This window comes from Pteropus alecto, unplaced genomic scaffold (assembly GCF_000325575.1).
Source record: "Pteropus alecto unplaced genomic scaffold, ASM32557v1 scaffold8, whole genome shotgun sequence".
NCBI lineage: Eukaryota > Metazoa > Chordata > Mammalia > Chiroptera > Pteropodidae > Pteropus > Pteropus alecto.
This window is the reverse complement of record NW_006494609.1, coordinates 13,100,465-13,119,588: the sequence shown is the minus strand read 5'-3', so window position 1 is coordinate 13,119,588 and position 19,124 is coordinate 13,100,465. Positions and strand designations below refer to the sequence as shown.

The window sequence follows — 19,124 nt, the reverse complement described above, 5'->3', positions numbered from 1 at the left end:
TCCAAGAGAAAAGCCATAACTGGGCTATCTTTTGTCTTTACCATGTGACTCTAACACTTGCATTTCCCACAAGTCATCTGGTCTTGCACAGCCCTACTCATTAGTAGCCTGTAAACTGTTTCAGTAGGATATTTTCATAATAACGGTAGAAAAGAAGGGCCTTTTGGCCCTTAGAAATATATTCTGCAGCATGGCATCGGTAATCTTATTCTCCTTCCATTTCCATTATCCTCTTAACATTAAAAATAATTTTGTACATTTCCTTAATCAGGAAGTGTTACGAGATAGGATACATGGATGGAGGGACACTAAATCAAATGCTCATGACAAAGAAATGAATTTTTATAAAATTTGCTTAAACTGAATGTTTGAGTGTGTCTTAAAATCGCCATTAAAATTTAGTTTAGAAGAATATATGAAGTAAATTATAAATATCAGGGTCTTTTTTAGTATTCTGCTTATAATTTAATATTTGTTTATAATAAAAATTATTTGTAATAGCCAATAATTATTATTATTATTATTTATTTATTTTTTTTGGTTTGGGTCATTAGGTCAAAAGAAGGAGGAGCAGTCAAACTGTGGGACCAGGAGCTAAGGCGGTGCCGGGCCTTCAGGCTGGAGACGGGGCAGGTCACGGACTGTGTCCGTTCTGTGTGCCGAGGCAAAGTAAGAAGTTCCTTGAGCCATCGCCGTGCAGCAGAAAATAGAGAACATTTATTCCCGTGATTCTCTCACCGTCTGCAAGTCGATGAATGATACTTAAAGATGGCTTTGCTCGTTGGTTTTATTGCGCCTTTTCCCTGCTGCTTGATTTGCAGCTCCACTGGTGGCACATACGCAGTCTCTGTGCCAGTGCAGAGGACAGGATGGGACGCTGTTCCCCTGAGCAGTGTATTTACACCTCCACGTTTTCTTGAATCTGCCGATTCAACTATGGTAGACAGAACTGAATTTCCTTCCCAGTTAACTAATTTTGATGAATGCAGTTGTTTCATTTTCTTAGAAACACACATTTCTCTAACAATATTTGATCACGCATATACTTGCAATAGTGTATTTATAAATCATCTACATGTATCATCCTCTGTATAGTAAATATTAAGCTTCCTGTTATTTTTAATTAAAATCCAGTACTTTCTTCTCATATCCCAAAGCATTTATACCTCTTTAGAGATCTTCAGACTAAAATACCATCAGAGTCCAAACTGATGACTGGAGAAACTGGAAGTCCCAGCCTCCAGCAGGAGCTCTGATGTGCAGCCCAGCCCAGCGCGCTTGCACATGGGCCTGTAGGCACAGAAAACTGCACGCATGCACTGTTGAGTGGCTTGCTACCAGATTAATTCAAAGCAAAAAGTTCTCTGAAAGCAGGTTATTTTGGTTCTGGACCCAGTTCTATGGTGTATGGGGGCGGAGGGAGAATGCCCACACAATATCAAGCAATTCTCCACTGCCAACAGGGTGTCTGAAAATTCATCTCAATTCCGACAGTATCTTCTTGGATATAGAGCATCGACTCCTCAGGTTAAGGGTTCAGTCCTGTGAGACGGGCCCCCACCCCCTTAGATGCCAGTCTCAAGTTCAGGTTGTGCCCTGTGTTTCTGAGCAACGACTACAGATTGGAGGTTCCTGCCACCCGCTTCCTGGGTTTGGTTAATCTGCTAGAACAGCTCACAGAACTCAGAAACATGTTACTTACGAGATCACCAGTTTGTTGTAAAAGGATGTAACTCCCAGGACAGGCAGATGTAGAACTGCACGGTGCCAGGTATGTGAGAAGGGGCGCAGGGCTTCCACGCCCCTTCCCAGCAGCCGCCCCCCGCCACACCCCACCTGGGCCACATCTCCACTTATTCACCAGCCCAGAAGCCCTCCAAACCCAATCCTTGGATTTTTATGGAGGCTTCATCATACAGTCATGATTGATTGAATCCTTGGCCATTGGTGATTCAGCTTCTGGCCTGTCCCCGCCCCTCCCTCCCCACCCCCTCCCCCAGGTAGGAGGGTAGGGTGGGAATGAAAGTTCCAACCTCTAGTCACAGAGGCAGGTCTCCTGGCAAACAGTCCCCATTCTTCTATGGAGTCAAAAAGTCGCCTCATTTACATAACAAAGGGCATCTTTATGGCTATCTCCCCATAGTAAATTCTAAGAGTTTGGGGAACTTTGTTACAGAAAGGAAAGGAAGACCAAATAGGAATTTCTTTTTATAAATCACAATGTCATGAAGGTCATTAGGGTCATTCTTATATTAAGAGCAACTAGTATTTAACTCTATTGGTCCCACTTGTGTTTCAGGGCAAGATATTAGTTGGAACAAGGAATGCGGAAATCATTGAAGTTGGAGAGAAAAATGCAGCATGTAATGTTTTAGTTAACGGTCATGTGGACGGGCCCATATGGGGACTGGCCACACACCCTTCCCGGGACTTTTTCCTTTCTGCTGCAGAAGATGGGACCGTGAGACTCTGGGATATTGCCGATAAAGTAGGTACAATCTTTTCAAAGATGTTATAATTTCTCCGAATTATGTTGAGAATTTGGGGGAGAAACTGGTTTACTTTTTTAAGTATTCCACTTAATGAAGTTCTCTGTGACTCTTTTGGTTCTTATGCAGAAGATGTTAAACAAAGTGAATTTGGGACATGCTGCTCGTACTGTGTGTTACAGTCCTGAAGGGGACATGGTGGCTATTGGGATGAAAAATGGAGAATTTATTATTTTACTGGTGAGCTCTCTAAAAATCTGGGGAAAGAAGAGAGACAGACGATGTGCAATCCACGATATCAGGTTAGTCAACAAATGGAATAGCATTTGTAGTATACTTTGAAGCCACCCATTCTGCAGCTGAAAACAGGCCCTTCAAGGGCCCCACATCAGACGTGTGCTGACACATGGCTGTTTGTATGCATATTTACTTGCCAAATTATGGATCCACGGGGCACCACAGTGCCTTATAATAGCAAGTTCTCAGGGAATGTTTGATGAATAAGTGTCACACTGGACACGTCCAGCAAGTTCCTTCTGCTAAGAATTATCTTTCATCTGCCCTTCAAAAGTTGTTAGCCTGGAAACCTAAAGTTAGAACTTAAAATATTTCTTACATCTCTTAATAATCTCAACTGAATAGCTAGTTCATTCTTTTACTTAATACTCCTTAAACATCTGTTATGCCCCAGAATCTAAATTAAATTTTTCTTGAACCTTTATTTCTTCAGTGCTTAAGCTTAACAGTAGCTACCATTTCTGAAGCATGTATGTCCATGTGATCAGGATAGGTAACTGAATCCAGGTCTGTCAAAAGCTTGCACTCTTTTCACCAGTAAAAACCTTTTACAAATGAAGCCTTCCTCAGAACTTCAGCATATGAAACAGTCAAGTGGCTTTGCTTATTTAGTTTCCCAGTGTCCCTATGGTACCTACCTCATTTAGCAAGACTCATGAGGTTTTCCAGAGACTGAATTGTCAAATACTGCTTCCTGTGATCACTACTAGGCCAATAGCACTTTGTCCTTTACCTTCTTCCAAGCCTCAAGTAGTGACACTTCATCTAATAACTTGAGGTGAGTTAAGCTGGTCTGTGTTCTTTGCTATTAAGACACAATCTAGTCTATGGCCATGCCACCTTGAAAGTGCTCAATGTCATCTGATCTCGTAAGCTAAGCAGGGCCTGGTTAGTACTTGGAAGGGAGACCACCTAGGAAGACCAGGTGCTGTAGGCGTAAAAAAAGACACGATCTTTCCAGATGAATCTTGACCATCCTAGGGCATTATGTAACTTAGAAGTTATGTAATTGTTAGTGGCTTTTTAAAAACTAATATGTTTTTAAAAGAATTAGATGAAAATTTAGGAACCATTTTAAATTGAAGGAAAATGTAAAGCTCTTTGTTTCATGTAACACAAATGGAATCTCGGTATGCTAAGCGTGTCTATTAGGTAAATCTGTTTGAGGCCATATCACATGTCCACTTATTTTTCAGAGCTAGAAAGTAAGTCACTGGTCTTGAGTAATTGTTTGTACTGTTTCATGTGGCCTAACCCATCTTTCACATGTTTTCTCCTTATTCAGATTTAGTCCAGATTCCCGGTTTCTGGCAGTGGGTTCTAGTGAGAATTCAGTGGATTTTTATGACCTGTCCTTGGGCCCCACACTTAACAGAATCAGCTACTGCAAAGACATCCCCAGCTTTGTCATTCAAATGGACTTCTCTGCAGATAGCAGACATCTCCAGGTACAGTACCAGCGCGATACACCGTTTACAGTTCCGCTTTCACACCTTGTGCGCGCTCTTAAAACTGGGTCCAAGAGCGCCCAGACTTGCAGTTACTAGTCACTGTTTTTGCATTTTTTACTGTCTTTTTCAGTCCTTTTCTCCATTTTTTATAACAGATTTTGTAATCGTCTTTTATGTTCTTAATGTTAGAAATGTAGATCAGGTAGCACTTTGCTAGTATGACTGTGAACTTCTGGATTTTGCCTCTCACATAATGGAATCTTTGTTTCATTTTAACACGCGATGAAAGGTCTCCACTGGTTGCTATAAACGGCATGTCTATGAAGTGCCTTCAGGAAGACATCTTATGGATCAGGCTGCCATTGACAGGATTACTTGGGCCACGTGGACTAGGTAAACATTTCATATGTATATTTAGAAGGGGAGACTTAAAGTTAAGAAAGCTGAAAAATCCTATTTCTGAACAGTTGTCATTCCACAAGGGAATAGTAATTGAGTTTTAAGTTTTTGTTACCAGATCTTGAATTCTTAGAGGAGAATGATATGCTCATGCTGGGACCCCCTTTTGTGGAATATAGTTCCATGCTTTATCAGTTCTTTTAAAGCAAGGAAATCAAAGTTACGACTTTTTAAAGATGTCTTGATATTTTCTTTAATAACAGACAATAAGAACATCTATTGGGTACTGTTAGGGAGGCAACTGTATTATTTCTCTGTCTTAAAGGAATGCTATCTGGTGGCTCTTAGAAATTAAACCTTTGAATTTGCTCAGATTTGCTGGTTATTAATAGGTAGCCATGAGTATCCATCTTCTTAGTCAATGAAAACTGCCACCAAATTCCTATAGCATAAACATCACTTTTTATTTCACAAATAGTTCTATCAGCTCTCAAAAAGTATTATTAATTTAAAAAGATTTATCTATAAACCCTTAAAATTATAAAATTTCCTTAAGTGGGGGGATTAACATCACAGGTTGAAATTCAGGGCTCCAGGTAACTTGCCTTATCAGTGTGCTTCCTCTATTTTAAATAACATAATTAGGTACTTAGATTAATTACCAAGCAATTTTCACTATGATAAACCTGTTTTTGTCCTTCCCTCCAGTATTCTAGGAGACGAAGTTCTAGGAATCTGGTCCAGACATGCCGAGAAGGCTGACGTCAGCTGTGCCTGTGTATCTCATTCAGGAATCAGCCTTGTAACAGGAGATGACTTTGGCATGGTTAAGTTATTTGACTTCCCATGTCCTGAAAAATTTGTAAGTTTGTGTTTGGTATTTTATTTCCTATAATTATACTCCCAATTTAGATGTCTGATCATTAGTACTTTTTCTCATATAATAGCTAAAATTGTTATTGTCGCTTGCTTTCAAAATACTGTTCCTAAAATTCTTTTCCAAACTTCCCAAGTCCATTACTCTGAAATATCTATTAGAAATTATATCCCCCTGCTCCCAAGTAACACTATCTTTGCAAACTATTCTAATAAAGCTGTTAAGATTAGCCTTTTATCGAACCTTTAATCTACTACGAAGTTTCAAATGCATTTCCTCAGAGGAAAACCTTCAGAGGTACCCAGAGACCGACTGCCCAAATAACCTGGTTTGTGTTAAGTGCGGATCCATTACTGATTCTGAAAAAGCGCTGAATTGTTGGCCGCGGTCCTAACTGCTTACTCTCTCCACAGCCCTGGTCATGGGAAATGGTGGTTCCCGACAGAAACTTTTGACTTCTGTGTGCATCACGCTCCCTAAGCTGTTTTTTCATTGTTTTTATTTTTCAGGCAAAGCACAAAAGGTTCATGGGTCACTCACCCCATGTGACAAATATTCGATTTACCAGTGGTGACCGACACATTGTTAGTGCTGGAGGCGATGACTGCAGGTTGGTAACTTTCTCAGCCCGGGAGCAGACTGTCTTTACCAGTTATTAAGAGATTTAACGTCACTCTACAACTTGTTTGTGGACTCAGCCTGCATCATAAGGTAGCATAACCTGATGGCTCCCTGGAGTCGCATAGTGTGTAAATACGGAATAAAAGTTGAGGAAAACTTTTATACATGTATGATTTGAAAGCTCAATGGAAAAACTTCTGAATATAATCAACTCATTGCAATTTTCCCTCTGATTGCAGTTTATTTGTCTGGAAATGTGTACATATGCCTCACTGAAAGATATGGATGCTGAGAAGACTATAAATTAAGTCTCAAGAAACCAGAATTACAGAAGAGCGGGGGAAAAAAGAACCAAACTCTGCATGGTCAAGTGGTGCTAATTTAAGATTGTAACAGGGATATATGCCCAGAATCATCTAAATAGAAGACTGATGTATTCAGAATACTATATGCACTGGGTAACTGTCCATAATCCATACACTGCCAGGTAATTATATTTCAAGGAAAGATGGAATACTGGATGGTGAAAGGCAAACCCCCCCATTTTTCGGGAGTGTGTACAAGGCCCGCTGGGGAGGTTTAGGGAACAGCACTCCAAAAAACCAACCAAAACCTTAAAAGGACAACTTGGATGATTTTCATCATCTAGTTAGCAAAACTTTCTTTTTAGGATTTACATTTTATTTTCAAGGTTCATTGTTTAATGAAATATTTTATCCTTGTGTTTACATAAGGAGAGGAAACACACCATCACCCTAAAGGAGCAGTTTTTAGAAGGCAAACATTTTCACTGAGGGAACACACACAGGCTTTACTGGAGGATGGGATACTTCGTAAGCATTAATAAAAGCACTTTTTATACAGGATATTTTTCTCCAGGCAGTTCTAAGTTCAGGGACAAATCCAAAGTTTATAGTACATGATTGCTACATTTTCATTTTTGAGCTGTCAATCTTTTTATGTTCAGAAGTCATCTCCTTTTTTGCTTTTACCACACATCAACTAAGGGAAGGGGAATAACCATGACAGGCCATCTCCATAATTGGAAAATTAAAATGGTTAATCCCTCATTAATGAAAAAGTAGTATGAGGAACAGTTATTTCCAATGATGTACAGTTTAAGGTTTTAAGTAGCAACAGTATTTAACTGGGAGAGAATACTGAATATTTAAAGACGTAGTCTAATAGAAACATTTAACACATAAATTTACAAAGTTATACAGTTTAACTCTCGAAAGGAAATTTTTACAGCCTTTTTTTTTTAATTGGAAAATTTTAGATGTATGCCATCCCATAGGCTGACTTCCAAAAGGAATGCATACAAGTTCACTTGTAGAACTTGTCTCCTGAAATTCCTTTTTGGTGAATTGGGGCTGAACTCTTGGCTCTTCATTCCTGTTCACTTTAAATGCTGCCAAAGATCAGTAATTGCCATTCAGGAACTTGCTGTTTAGCCTATCCGTAAATTCCTGAAGATGGGGAATTATGGAGACTGATATTTAAAAATATATTTTTCTAAGTGTGAAGAAGTTTAAGATGCTCTATTGGTCCTTAGAGTTTTTATTTTAATGTGTTCTCTTTGTAGTATAATAGACTCCCCTTCAGGTTTCTGGAATTCTCAGTTTTCTATCCAACACCTTATAAATACTAAAAACAGAAATGGCTGAATTTTATCACAGAAAGCCTAACCAGTGATTGAACCTGGTCAGTTTTAAAGCTCTGAATAGCTGTGTCTGAAGACTGTTTGTTATGAAGCTTGAAACCTAAGATGGTATTCTTTCATTATTCACAACAAAATATTCTCCTAAATAAAGCCAAATTTTAGAGTACACTATTATTTCTCTTCATGTATAAAGGGGCAGTCAATAAATTAAAGGGAAAAAATCCCCTGCACCACCCTCTTCATTTTTGAGACTGTTATAGACTTTCTTTCTGAGGCAAGTTTGCCAGCTTTTTAGGCTAAAGAGAAACTCCATTTCCATTACAGTGCAGGTACAAACTTTAACTGTAACCCTCAGCTAGTAAACTATATAGGATACAATCGCATCCATTGCATTTTTGTTCTTCCAAGTGGCCAAACATTAAGTCAGCCTTAATCGTTGTTGTTTCACCTCCAAAGGTGATGCTGATCTTATGTACTCATCCCATAAGCACCATTTTTGCTTTTACCAGCCATCGACTAAAGAAAGGTGAATAACCATGACAGGCCATGGAGATTCTGCCCTATGTTTATCTTTTTCTTAACCCAGAGAATTATTTGTGTGCACAGTATTTGACTAAGCTCCTGAATTTGTAACCTGAGACTTCTCCTGGCACCTTTAAGTCCCGTTTCTGTATATAAATGCATGCCAAAGCACACGGCACTCCAATGCCGCTCACTGCTTAAAGCCACACTCATTCCCTTCCATTTTTGATGGTGGTTCATTTTAGATCAAATTATCCAACAAATGATTTAGAGCAGCAGTCCCCAACCTTTTTGGCAACCAGGGACTGGTGCTCCTATGAGACGCTAATGCCTGGTGATCTGAGGTAGAGCTGAGGCGGTGACGCTAGTCCTGGGAGCAGCTGCAAATAGATGAAGCTTTGCTCACTCTCCCGCCGCTCACCTCCTGCTGTGTGGCCTGGTTCCTGACAGGCCACTGACTGCTACCAGTCCGTGGCCCCAGGGTTTGGGGACCCCTATTTTAGAGTCAACCTTAGCTTGCCTATAAAAACCGTAACAAATGAAAGACAAAAACTCTCAAATGTATTTCCAGGCAATGTCCATTAAAATGGCAAAAAAAAAAAAAAAAAAAAATCCAATTTTAGCATGTTATTTCCTTGTAAATGGCTAAACCATGTTCTTTATAATGGAATTATGAGAATGCAACTATATACCATTTACAAATGGTAATGCTAAAAAGTCTGTTTCTGTTTAAATTTCTGGAAATACAATTTAAAACAAATTTCTTCTGTAGAGATGTAAAGCATCTCAAGTAACACTGGAATGAACAAATGCCTTAAATTCAATGGAGTGTACTTTTTAAAACGGAGTGGAAGTGTCATTTCACCCACGCCTAACTACATAGCATTTATGCTCGTATGTGCTTTCTTTCCTGTTTCAAGTCTCGTCTTTGGGATCAGCACAGCAAAGTGCAGCTTACAAAATGGTTTAATAACTGGTTAATTCTTTCTTCTCCCAATGGAAAAGCAATAGCCACATAACAGACTGCTAGTTTTATGCTCTTAAAATATGGACTTTTACCCATGTGGTTTTATTATCTCTTCGGTATGTGACTATAGAAGTCAGTGACCTCTGTTTTTACAGTTAAATTTGGTCCTGAGAACGTCCGAATCTTTATTAGCCCTTTTGCATTAATTTGCTTTTTTCTAACCAACTTATAGCTTTAAAAAAAAACTACTTTGATTCTTTAAATCAGTGATCCGTTTCTTAATTCTGAAGCATTTGACACTTTTTGCCTTAACAACTTTAAAAACCACACACACATCTATTTTAATTCAAAAATTTAGTCCTATTTTGTAATTACCCATTCGATCTCTGTAATTATATAGTCTGTCATCTAAAAATATACTATTGAAATCTAATTTTTACATTTAAAAAATTATCTTCAGTAACTATTTTCTGTGGAGTTATTTCTGAGAATGTTTTTCAGAATGGGAGAATATATATGTATAGCTATAATCTTGTGATTTTAAAAGTCTGTTCTCTAATAACTTATGTATATACTTGTAAAAATTTTGTATAATTTTGTGATAATGTAGTTGCCTAAAATATTTATTTTAAAAGCAATTGTTAATAGTAAATGAAAGCATTTTAAGGAATTGTTCATTTTTTTGCCCTTGCCATTCCAGCTGTTTGTTTTCACCACACATACCCACCCACCTCACTCACCCAGAAGGCAAAGGACTAGCTATTTGGGAACCATTTACCAAAGCAGCACGTAACCCAAGAAGCCTGCATGATCACAATTTTCAAACTAAATTTACTTAAAAAGTAGGACTGACCATTTTAAGCCACCTCATCACTTTTGGCCACTCCGGTTTTTGTGGATTATGAACAATATAATCCTTAGGAAAAATGAAAGCAATGATTCAACTTTTAGAATAAGGATGCTCCCCACTGACTGTATCTCTGTCTACACACACATCAGCACTGTGGCCCCAAACTGGGTCATTGATACTGACAGTATCCTCACGTTGTAAATGCTAATACCTGACAAAGCAGTGTACAAACATGCCTCAAATGTTTTAATAGAATTTAGCTTTTCCTTAAACTGTCTTTTCCAGTCAAAACAAAGCAAACAACACAAAAACACCCAATGTTAAAACCACTAATAAATTTACAAACTTGAAAAATTAGACACTTCAGATAGGCAAGAAACTTCATATTATGAAAGCAATATATTCCAAGTTTCAAAGATTTGACAAGTTCTGTAGAATCTCTTTCATCAGTAGGTGGAAACTTTCAAAATTCACGATCTTCTGCCAGGTAGGACTGGGTGTCATTCACTGAATAAACAAAACCCAAAAAATTTTAAATTAACTGCTTTGCATCCATATCTGCCACATACTTCAACTAAGAAGTTGAGTATTTTCAGATAATATTTGTTCTATAGATTATATCAGATTTGAAAAGAGTAATTATATGATACATAAAGGATAATATATATGTATTTAAATTTATAGACCACGCTAAAATAGTCCAAAACTTCCTTTCACTGTTTTACAATTACTAATGTCTGAGAAAACTGATGTGAGATTTGTAAGCAGTGTAACTCTTTTTAAGGCCTTAGTATATGTTCAGAAGTTGTAAAAGAAACTGATCTGGAGATGATCTAAGTAAATAAGCAACTGCTGGATAAAACAAAATTTGGTTTATGTAGTAAATTATTTTCCCAGAGGACTCTTATAAAATTAAAGAGAAAAATCAAAGTGATACTTAACTCCAAATTTGTCTGCTTACAAATTAAGAAACTACATATTAGAAAAGTAGTTGAAGTGGCATTAGAAAAACTCGTTTGGAAAAAAAAATCTCTACCTGGTTTGAGGCCGAATCCATTTCAAGGCATGCCGCGGCGGCACAGTGATGGCGGGGTGATAGAACGCGCAGTCGGGCCTTGTACACTGAGTGTTAAACCTACAGTGCTAAGGAGAGAGAACAGAGTCGCATCATCTGCAAAGCCACTACAAATAAAAACAAAGCAATCTGAGATGATAATAACCAGCTCACCCTAACATTAGCAGGGCAAGAAATGTGGTTTGTAACATTCATCTTAATATTAGTGAAACCCTGAAAAAAGAAGAGTCCTCCCCCAAGACACAAAATCCTAGTCAAAGAATAGCAGCAAGGCAGATTTCAAAAGGACCTTACTATGTAATCATCACCCTACATGTACACCCTGCCTCACATCCCTTAAGACTCTCTATTGAGCGCCCTCATCTATGCCCAACTACAGCTGGGGGAAGTGCAGACTTTCCTCGTGGCTTCAGGCTGCTATTTCAGAGATCATTCACTCTGAGCAAGTGGACAGCTGCAGACACATCAGCCAATCTTTAGTTCACAGACATAGCCATCAGGACACGTTTAGGTGGTATTATGCAGTATTACTGGATTTCATCATCTCAGCTCTGGCACCAAGGTATGGGAGGAAAAAACCACCATATGCTTCCAGGCAGAGAAGGCTGGAAACTGACTTGCAAAGGTGAGTTTTATTCTCCTGAGAGCTTAGGATACTAACATTCAATAGTTTCACACCACTTATAGGCCTAAGGAGCCCAACGGGCTCAATGACAACTAAGGAATAACTTAAAAGGTCCTAAAGACCATTAAATTAACTCTAACAAAAAAGTTAAATTTGCTAATGATCTTCCAGGTCTCACAACTGAGAAGTTACCACTAAATTCATTTTTGGAAAAATGGAAGTTCTTACTTTTGGATGATAGAAGGGACATTCCATTTTCTTACACGCAGGGAAGTACCGACACAGCTGACTGCTGGAAGGCGGTGTTGGTGTTGTAACTGCTAACAAAAATAAAGGCAAGGACTGAACAAACTTATTTGGCAAAATAATTTTTAATGGATTCTGATGTTTTTATGGGAACCACTTTTAAATTAAAATACAATGATGAGACACTCATTAATCTAGATAAGTAAGAATAGTATGAGTATACTTGCTCTTTAAATACTGGTTATAGTAACTGATTCTGGTACAATCTAGAGGCTTCCCTTTTCCTTAAAGTTCAATCTACAGTAACAGATGTCATTTTTCTCTTTTCTTACCCAAGTGCTGCAGTGCACAGTCACTAACCTGGTTTTGGAGGCAGTACCGGAATTCTTCTACTCATATGAGTGAAAGGACAATCTGGCTTGGTGCATTTTGCATCATATTTACAATTTGGATGAATAAACAGACATTTTTCAGCAAATTTACAACTGGGGAAAGCTCTATAAAACAAAAACATATTATTCACATTTAATCTTCTCAATACACTATTAGATTTTGTAAAGTGGCTCCTTTTACTCATATTCCATCCTACTTGTTCTGAGAAACAGAAAGTAACAGAAAAAAAGGAAACTCCATTTTTAAATGAGGCTAAATATCAAATGAGGACACAACTGTCTATTCCAAAGCCTGGGGAAATAGATTTTCAAGTCAAGCCACGCTACATGAAATAAGGAGTTTTTTGTGTGTAATGATGAGAATCATACCACTTACTCTAAAATTAAGGTCTATGTTTATACTATTTCATGAAATAAAGTCAATATAATAAGCACAATATATGTGCAAGGCACTGTTCTACCGAAAAGAGACGAATCCCATGGTCTCCCTGTATGTACATCTATATTATTCTCACATCAAATTTCCTAAAGTTAAAACACGGAGAAATTCTACCTATAGGAAAAAAAAATCTTAAAAAGCCATCTCCCAAAGCTCATTCCACTCGACCAGCCGGCTGGTAAGGAAAAATTATTCCCAAGTCCATAATGTTTTCCCCTTACCTATAACTAGTATTTATACTCAATGCCTTAAAAATCTGTGTAATGTTATGAACACAATGCATACAAACTGGGGCAGTTATCATATACTCATCTCCTTACCTTAAATGTACAGAAATCTTCAAGGAAACCCAGAAGTTTCAGTATCTCATAGGTCTGAGGCACAAAGAAGCCTCCTCCCATCTCCCCGCTCCGCCCCGCCCCCTGCCCACACCTATGCCACTTGGGGAGCAGCATGGTGTCACCACATTCAGTTACATTTGGTTTACTTGTCCATAAAAAAGAAAAAAACAAAATAAGCTTATCAGATATAGAAATTAACCTGAAAACCAGAGACGGTCTGCTGCTACTCACTTGCAAGGTGAAATGGGGTGATGGTATGCACACTCATCCCCGTTTTTACAGGCAGGCCAGTACTTGCAGCGCTCCAGGAGTTTTTCTGGTTTCTGTGCCAAACTCAGTTCACTCATCTCAGCTACAAAGGGAGAGGAATTAAAGTACCTCATTAATTATGATCAATTCAGCACATGCCTCCTATAATGTTTCCCTCAAAACCTAGCCTTAATATCCCACCTTCTTCTGTCTATAGTCACATGAAATCAATGAGTCCAGGTAATCTCATCGACACTGTTAACAAAACCCTGTAAAAAGAGTACCAGCAAGTGGACTGTGCTTCTCACTGTGAAAAGTAAAGCGGACAGTGATGCTGCGACCAGAGCCAAAGTTCTCACAAAATATTCCAATTCTCAAAATTATTTCAGAGCTGAATTAAAATATAAAAGGGAAGAGTGTCAAGTGGGGAGCCAAGAAAATGAAATGGAAACTGAAAACATAAGTTGATAAAGGGTGTGAATTATTCTCATTCTGGCAAGATTATGAGTGGTCCAAATACAAGTGTTCCCATTCACTGAGGTATATACTCACATCAATGTCTGCAAATGGAAGAAAAGACTTTTGCCTAAAATGGATCACAAATGTCTTTATCTACAAGGGCCTGGCAGATCACCTAACAGTGAGCCCAGCTGGGTATAAGATCAATGGCAGAAAGCCTCAGTGTGGAGCAAGCAAAGGTGGGGAAGAGCACACTGGAGAGCAAACACATTCACTAGCCACGGGGCTCACTGCCACCCCACACCCCCCCAAGTCATGTGCACTACAATGTCAAGTGCTACCTATCGGAAAGTGGGACCTGTGTTGCCAGATTATCTCCTGATTCAGAAAGCCAAAAACCATTTTAAATGACATCTAAATTTTAAATGCCAGCAACTAATTGAAACTGAAAACATAAAATAAACCAAATAAAATTATACCTGATGGCTATAATGAGCCGCCAACTTCTGGCCTGAGACACCCTACCCACCCCACCGCCCAACAGCATCATGGGTAGTACCTATCATCATTCCTAATCATGTATACGAAAGCAGCTATCACTTCCACTACATCCCTCTTACCCAAGGTCAGGCCACATCTAGACACTTAGGGCAAGTGTTATCTAACATCTCTGAACTTCAGTTCCCACATTTACACAAAGAAAAACTAATGTCTTCCTTACAGTTTTATGATTAAATGGAAACAAGAATGCAAAACAGGTAGTCAATCAAAACCTAACAATGCAACAGACAGAATTCTGAGTACTTGTTCCAATGACCCAACCTCAGTCTTCACTACAGGAGAATAAGGCACACAATTCCAGTCCTGAAGCCCAGACAGGAGAATCAACGGAGAGCTATAATGACTCTGCCTGATATACAAATATAAATGTTCCACACAACTTTAAAAAGCTAGTAAAAGTCATCATTTAGCTCCAGGATAAAAAGTATCCTGTCTCAAATGGTTTTTGTGTCATCCTGAAAGAAAAAGTTCTTACCTTCTTCCTGAACAACATACTTTAGATTATGAAAACCCAGGCCAAATGAAAGAAGTTAACAGAATACTCAAGAATAAGCTGGCTGAAAATGGAGTAAAGCAGCTAGTTATTCACAAACTATATTAAACACTTTACAAGGAAACTACCTTTCTGATAGAAATGTTATAAGTCATATATACAAAGGTCTTGACTCTGGTTTTCCTTAACATTTACTTCATAATAAGCTGTTAATACTTTTCCTGTCTACATTTTAAGAGGCAAATTCACTTTGTACTGCAAGTTATAAAATCTGCACTGCCATATAATGGCTAGTGGGAATGGCTTAAAACAGCTGTTGCTAGCATCCTTGAAACACTGGACAAAGCCACCAAAAACAATTACAAAGTTTCAAACTTCCTGCTTGGGCGTGGAAAGCAAGACAGACCAGGGTCTCTTGGTGACTTATACAGGAGTCTCTCCAGCATCACTCAGGTTTTACTACCCACCTTGATCCTCAAGCATCAGTGAAATATTGAGTCTCCCAGATCAAAGCAAAGGGGAAGGAGGCTCACCACTGATCCCAGCAGTCTCCATAATGGCCACAGCACTTGCGTAACCTAGGCAAGTTTTACTAACATGTTAAGAGTGTCACTGCTGTAGCATATATACCAATAAACCTAACATAAACATCTACATTTAAATGAAACGAGACCCTCACACACACACGCTCAAGTTACCAAACTGAAAACCAAAGTAGTAAATCACCAGAATCTTCTCTTATTTTAGATGAAATATACAAGGTTGAGAAATCGCACTGCCTGTTGCAGTTCTTACACTTTACCATTTAAAATTTTTTCTGCCTTTCAATAGGGTCAAATTTTCAACTCCCTACAGGAATCAAAACCATTAACGACACATGACTGACTCAGCAGAAAAAGCATTCAGTTCTTCACTCACTCATGATCTCCCCCTAAGGGCTACTACATTTTCAGCTACCAAAAAAGATATTTAATACATTTTCATATCTCTGCCAAGAAGAGGATTTCTTTGGAAAAATTTCAAAACCCAATTTTGTGTTTGCTTTATATGGTTCGTTTTGAGATTCAATAATTGTCTCTCCTACCAATGAAGCTGTTTCTAAAAAATTTAGAAAGCATGAAGAACATATTCTCTATCACGAATGAAAGTGGTCAGCAGTGCTGCACCTGCTGCCGGTGTCCAGCAAGAGAAGCAGCCACATGAATGACCCTGGTTCATCGGCCTAAAACGTGCCACGATCTGAACCAACTACATCTCACTTCTAAATACTATGCTTCGATGTGATTAATTTAAACATAAGGTCTTTTCTGAACTTGAATTTCATGAAGTATTCTGACAGATTAGGTGAGAAACTCCTCTCACGGGAATTTCATTGAGGTAGAAACAGAATCAAAATCCAAATTCGTTTTTCTGTCAAGTTAACTAGAAGAGAGACTATTGCTGGTACAAGGGGAAAGTAAAAACTATAGTTTTTTTTTGTTTTTTTTTTTAAAGGTAAACAGAATCAAGAATGATGGTTCATCCTTTAACAAGCATAATTAATTTTTTGGCTTCCATGGCTGAACACTATTTTACCACTGGAATAATAGCCAACCTATACAACATACACAGGAGAAACATTCTCAAATCTAACTAGCTGTTTTGTCTGAAAAAAGAAAAAAGGCCACTACTGAATAAAAAGTAAAAGCAAGGCCAACAACCAATATTCATTCAAGGTAGAGAAACATGTCAAAGAGTTCCTTCACAATGACAGCACTCTGAGAGGGAAAATCTGAGCTCTCAACACACCATTGGAAAAGCTACCATCTGGGTCATCAAGCTGCCTGCTCATCAACTGCAACTGCTGTGGGTGGAGGAGACCTCTGAGTCCCTTGTTTGAGGCTGCAGTTTGGTTTACAGGTTTCATTCCTTCAAAGCACATGTCCTCCTCTTGATCTGACATGTATCCTGGGGGGCTGGGAACACCATCCAGCGTCACTATAAACTTGGGACTTGCAGGTTTATCTGGTTGTACAAGATCTCTGCCAGATAGATAGAAAATACCATAGAATTAGGGAAACAAACACAAAAAGCTGCGCCTCCTATGTGCTCTTCCAACTGTCACTCCCTTATTTGCTTTGTGATTTCTTCAGTGGGGGGGGGAAAAAGACTGCAGGACTTCCAGGCACAGTGCTAGTGGATTCCCGCTACGACACAATAGCCATGGCCAATCACTGTGGCAGGGTCACCAGCGACTCTCCAGGCTGCACTAAGGACAATCTCTCCTCAACCCTGAACTCCCCCTGCCCATTTGATCCTCAAGGGTCACGTGGAAATAAACTGAAAAATCAGCATCTGTGCTCAGAACACAATAGCCAGCAGTTCTACATTTACACTAGTTTTATTATCTATATGTTTCTTAGAACATTTAATTTTCTAAGGGAAGAATCAACCCAACTGGCTCTCTTTGGAGAGATTTCCTGACTTTGATCACCTGGCTTTTAAATTTTCATTCCCTGGATGCTCATAAAGAATCTTATTAACAGAGCTAAATCATACACTGATTTATTTGTAGGATAATGGATTTCTGAACAAGAAAGATGAACTGGAATTTCTGAAAACAGAATTTGGCTTACGATACATGGCCTAACTACTAAATCTACAAAAGCGCTCTATACTGAGGGCTGGGGGCGGGGAGGAGGGAAGCTGGGAACTAACGGTTAACCTGCACTATCTAATCAACACAAATTAGCTACGCAAGAAAAAGAAACCATCTACCGTGTCTGCATAAGGTGTCCTGAAAGTACCCGAAGGGTATCTGCAGTCTTCATCCCCGCCTCTTGGTTTGGTGTCACTACTACTTCCTCAGACAGCTTTGGCTTCTTCAGAATAAATGATCTTGTGTCTGCATGGACCATGGATTCCATGTCATAGTAATCTGAGCCAAAAAAATTGGCCACAAATGTTTACTTTTGAATATATCTTGCATTCCCAACATCATACATGTGAGAAGAATGTCAATCTTTTATCTACTTGTAATTATTTTCAAAGGAAAATCACAATGGTTCTACTCAGGCTTTGCAAACATCATCTCCAATGCTCCTTTCCTCAGCCGGCAAGTAACCAAGGGAATCTAACGAGCAGTCCTCGCCTATAGTACAGACAGGTTCTTGCAGGAGGCATCTAATGGGGTACTATATAAACTCATTTTAGTTACAATGGTATTTTCCAAAAACATGGAGAATAAAAATTCCTCATGTTCCTTAGAATTACTATACAAAGATTGTTTAAATCTGTTATGTTCACTTTGCACAGTACCATTTACAGAAATGAACACGTCCTGATGAAAGGAATTCAACTGTCATAATTTCTGCCTGACTGTAAATAAGACTACCTTGAGAGGGAATTTTAAGATGAATGGGCTTTTAAAAAAACACAGCAAGGAAAATATTGACCTTCAATGCAAATAACTACAGCTCACATATCTGTAATATGCTTCTTAGGCCCAATTACTTTATAAAACATATCAAGACCTGAAGCCCAAAATGCAGATGGCTGACCTATCAATATGCAAACAACCAATTAATGTTAATGAGTGCCACTTCTCTAAAAGGTAACAGGCCAATAACAGAGACCAAAATTCACAGGATATTCATTCATGTTCATTAAAAAAAAAAAAAGAAAAAAAAACCAAACACTTGAGAGTATTGCACTAGCTAGGTACACAAAGAAAAAATAGGAAAATAGATGTCCACACAATTTCAGAACAGTATGCCCCAAAAGGGGTACAGACAAGGTGTTGGGGGAATACAAAGCAACCTACTCCAGCCGGGAAAGGAAAAGCTCATAGAGGATGAACAACTGAAGCAAGTATTTAACTGAAGCAGGTATTAAAGGAACGCAGGAATAAACTAGGAGGGAGAGAGAGCCGGAGAATAGAGCTTTTCAGAGAGAGGAAATCACATGGCAAGAGGCGGGGCTTCCAGAAGGCACAAGCATCTGAGACACACTGGGAGACGTGTGGCCGCAGGGCTGCGTGTGGTGGGCTGAGTAGCTGAAAGGAAAGGAAGGCTGAGGCATAAAGGATCTTGTGTCCCCCTGAGTTTGGATTCTGTTCTAGTAATAAGGA

At 38.7% G+C, this 19,124-nt stretch overlaps 2 protein-coding genes across 6 annotated transcripts in view; one reads left to right on the top strand and one right to left on the bottom strand.

The window, feature by feature from the left end:
* The window catches only part of EML5 (echinoderm microtubule associated protein like 5), a 123,774-nt gene extending 116,672 nt beyond the window's left edge, over window positions 1-7,102 (top strand). The window contains exons 37-44 of one of the 2 annotated variants that reach the window (XM_006925514.3): window positions 555-669; window positions 2,300-2,488; window positions 2,619-2,791; window positions 4,072-4,234; window positions 4,527-4,630; window positions 5,345-5,498; window positions 6,023-6,123; window positions 6,374-7,102. In XM_006925514.3, coding sequence (XP_006925576.1) covers window positions 555-669; window positions 2,300-2,488; window positions 2,619-2,791; window positions 4,072-4,234; window positions 4,527-4,630; window positions 5,345-5,498; window positions 6,023-6,123; window positions 6,374-6,410 — 1,036 coding nt within the window. In that variant the 3' untranslated portion in view covers window positions 6,411-7,102. The remainder of the gene's footprint in view (window positions 1-554; window positions 670-2,299; window positions 2,489-2,618; window positions 2,792-4,071; window positions 4,235-4,526; window positions 4,631-5,344; window positions 5,499-6,022; window positions 6,124-6,373) is intronic. The other variant, XM_006925515.3, reaches the window with a different exon arrangement.
* A 2,995-nt stretch (window positions 7,103-10,097) lies between these two features.
* Window positions 10,098-19,124, bottom strand: part of ZC3H14 (zinc finger CCCH-type containing 14) — a 33,019-nt gene continuing 23,992 nt past the window's right edge. The window contains exons 10-16 of one of the 4 annotated variants that reach the window (XM_006925510.3): window positions 17,774-17,933; window positions 16,805-17,037; window positions 13,486-13,606; window positions 12,443-12,579; window positions 12,065-12,156; window positions 11,173-11,279; window positions 10,098-10,643 (exon numbers count right to left, since the gene is read on the bottom strand). In XM_006925510.3, coding sequence (XP_006925572.1) covers window positions 10,637-10,643; window positions 11,173-11,279; window positions 12,065-12,156; window positions 12,443-12,579; window positions 13,486-13,606; window positions 16,805-17,037; window positions 17,774-17,933 — 857 coding nt within the window. In that variant the 3' untranslated portion in view covers window positions 10,098-10,636. The remainder of the gene's footprint in view (window positions 10,644-11,172; window positions 11,280-12,064; window positions 12,157-12,442; window positions 12,580-13,485; window positions 13,607-16,804; window positions 17,038-17,773; window positions 17,934-19,124) is intronic. The other 3 variants (XM_006925509.3, XM_006925511.3, XM_006925512.3) reach the window with 3 other exon arrangements.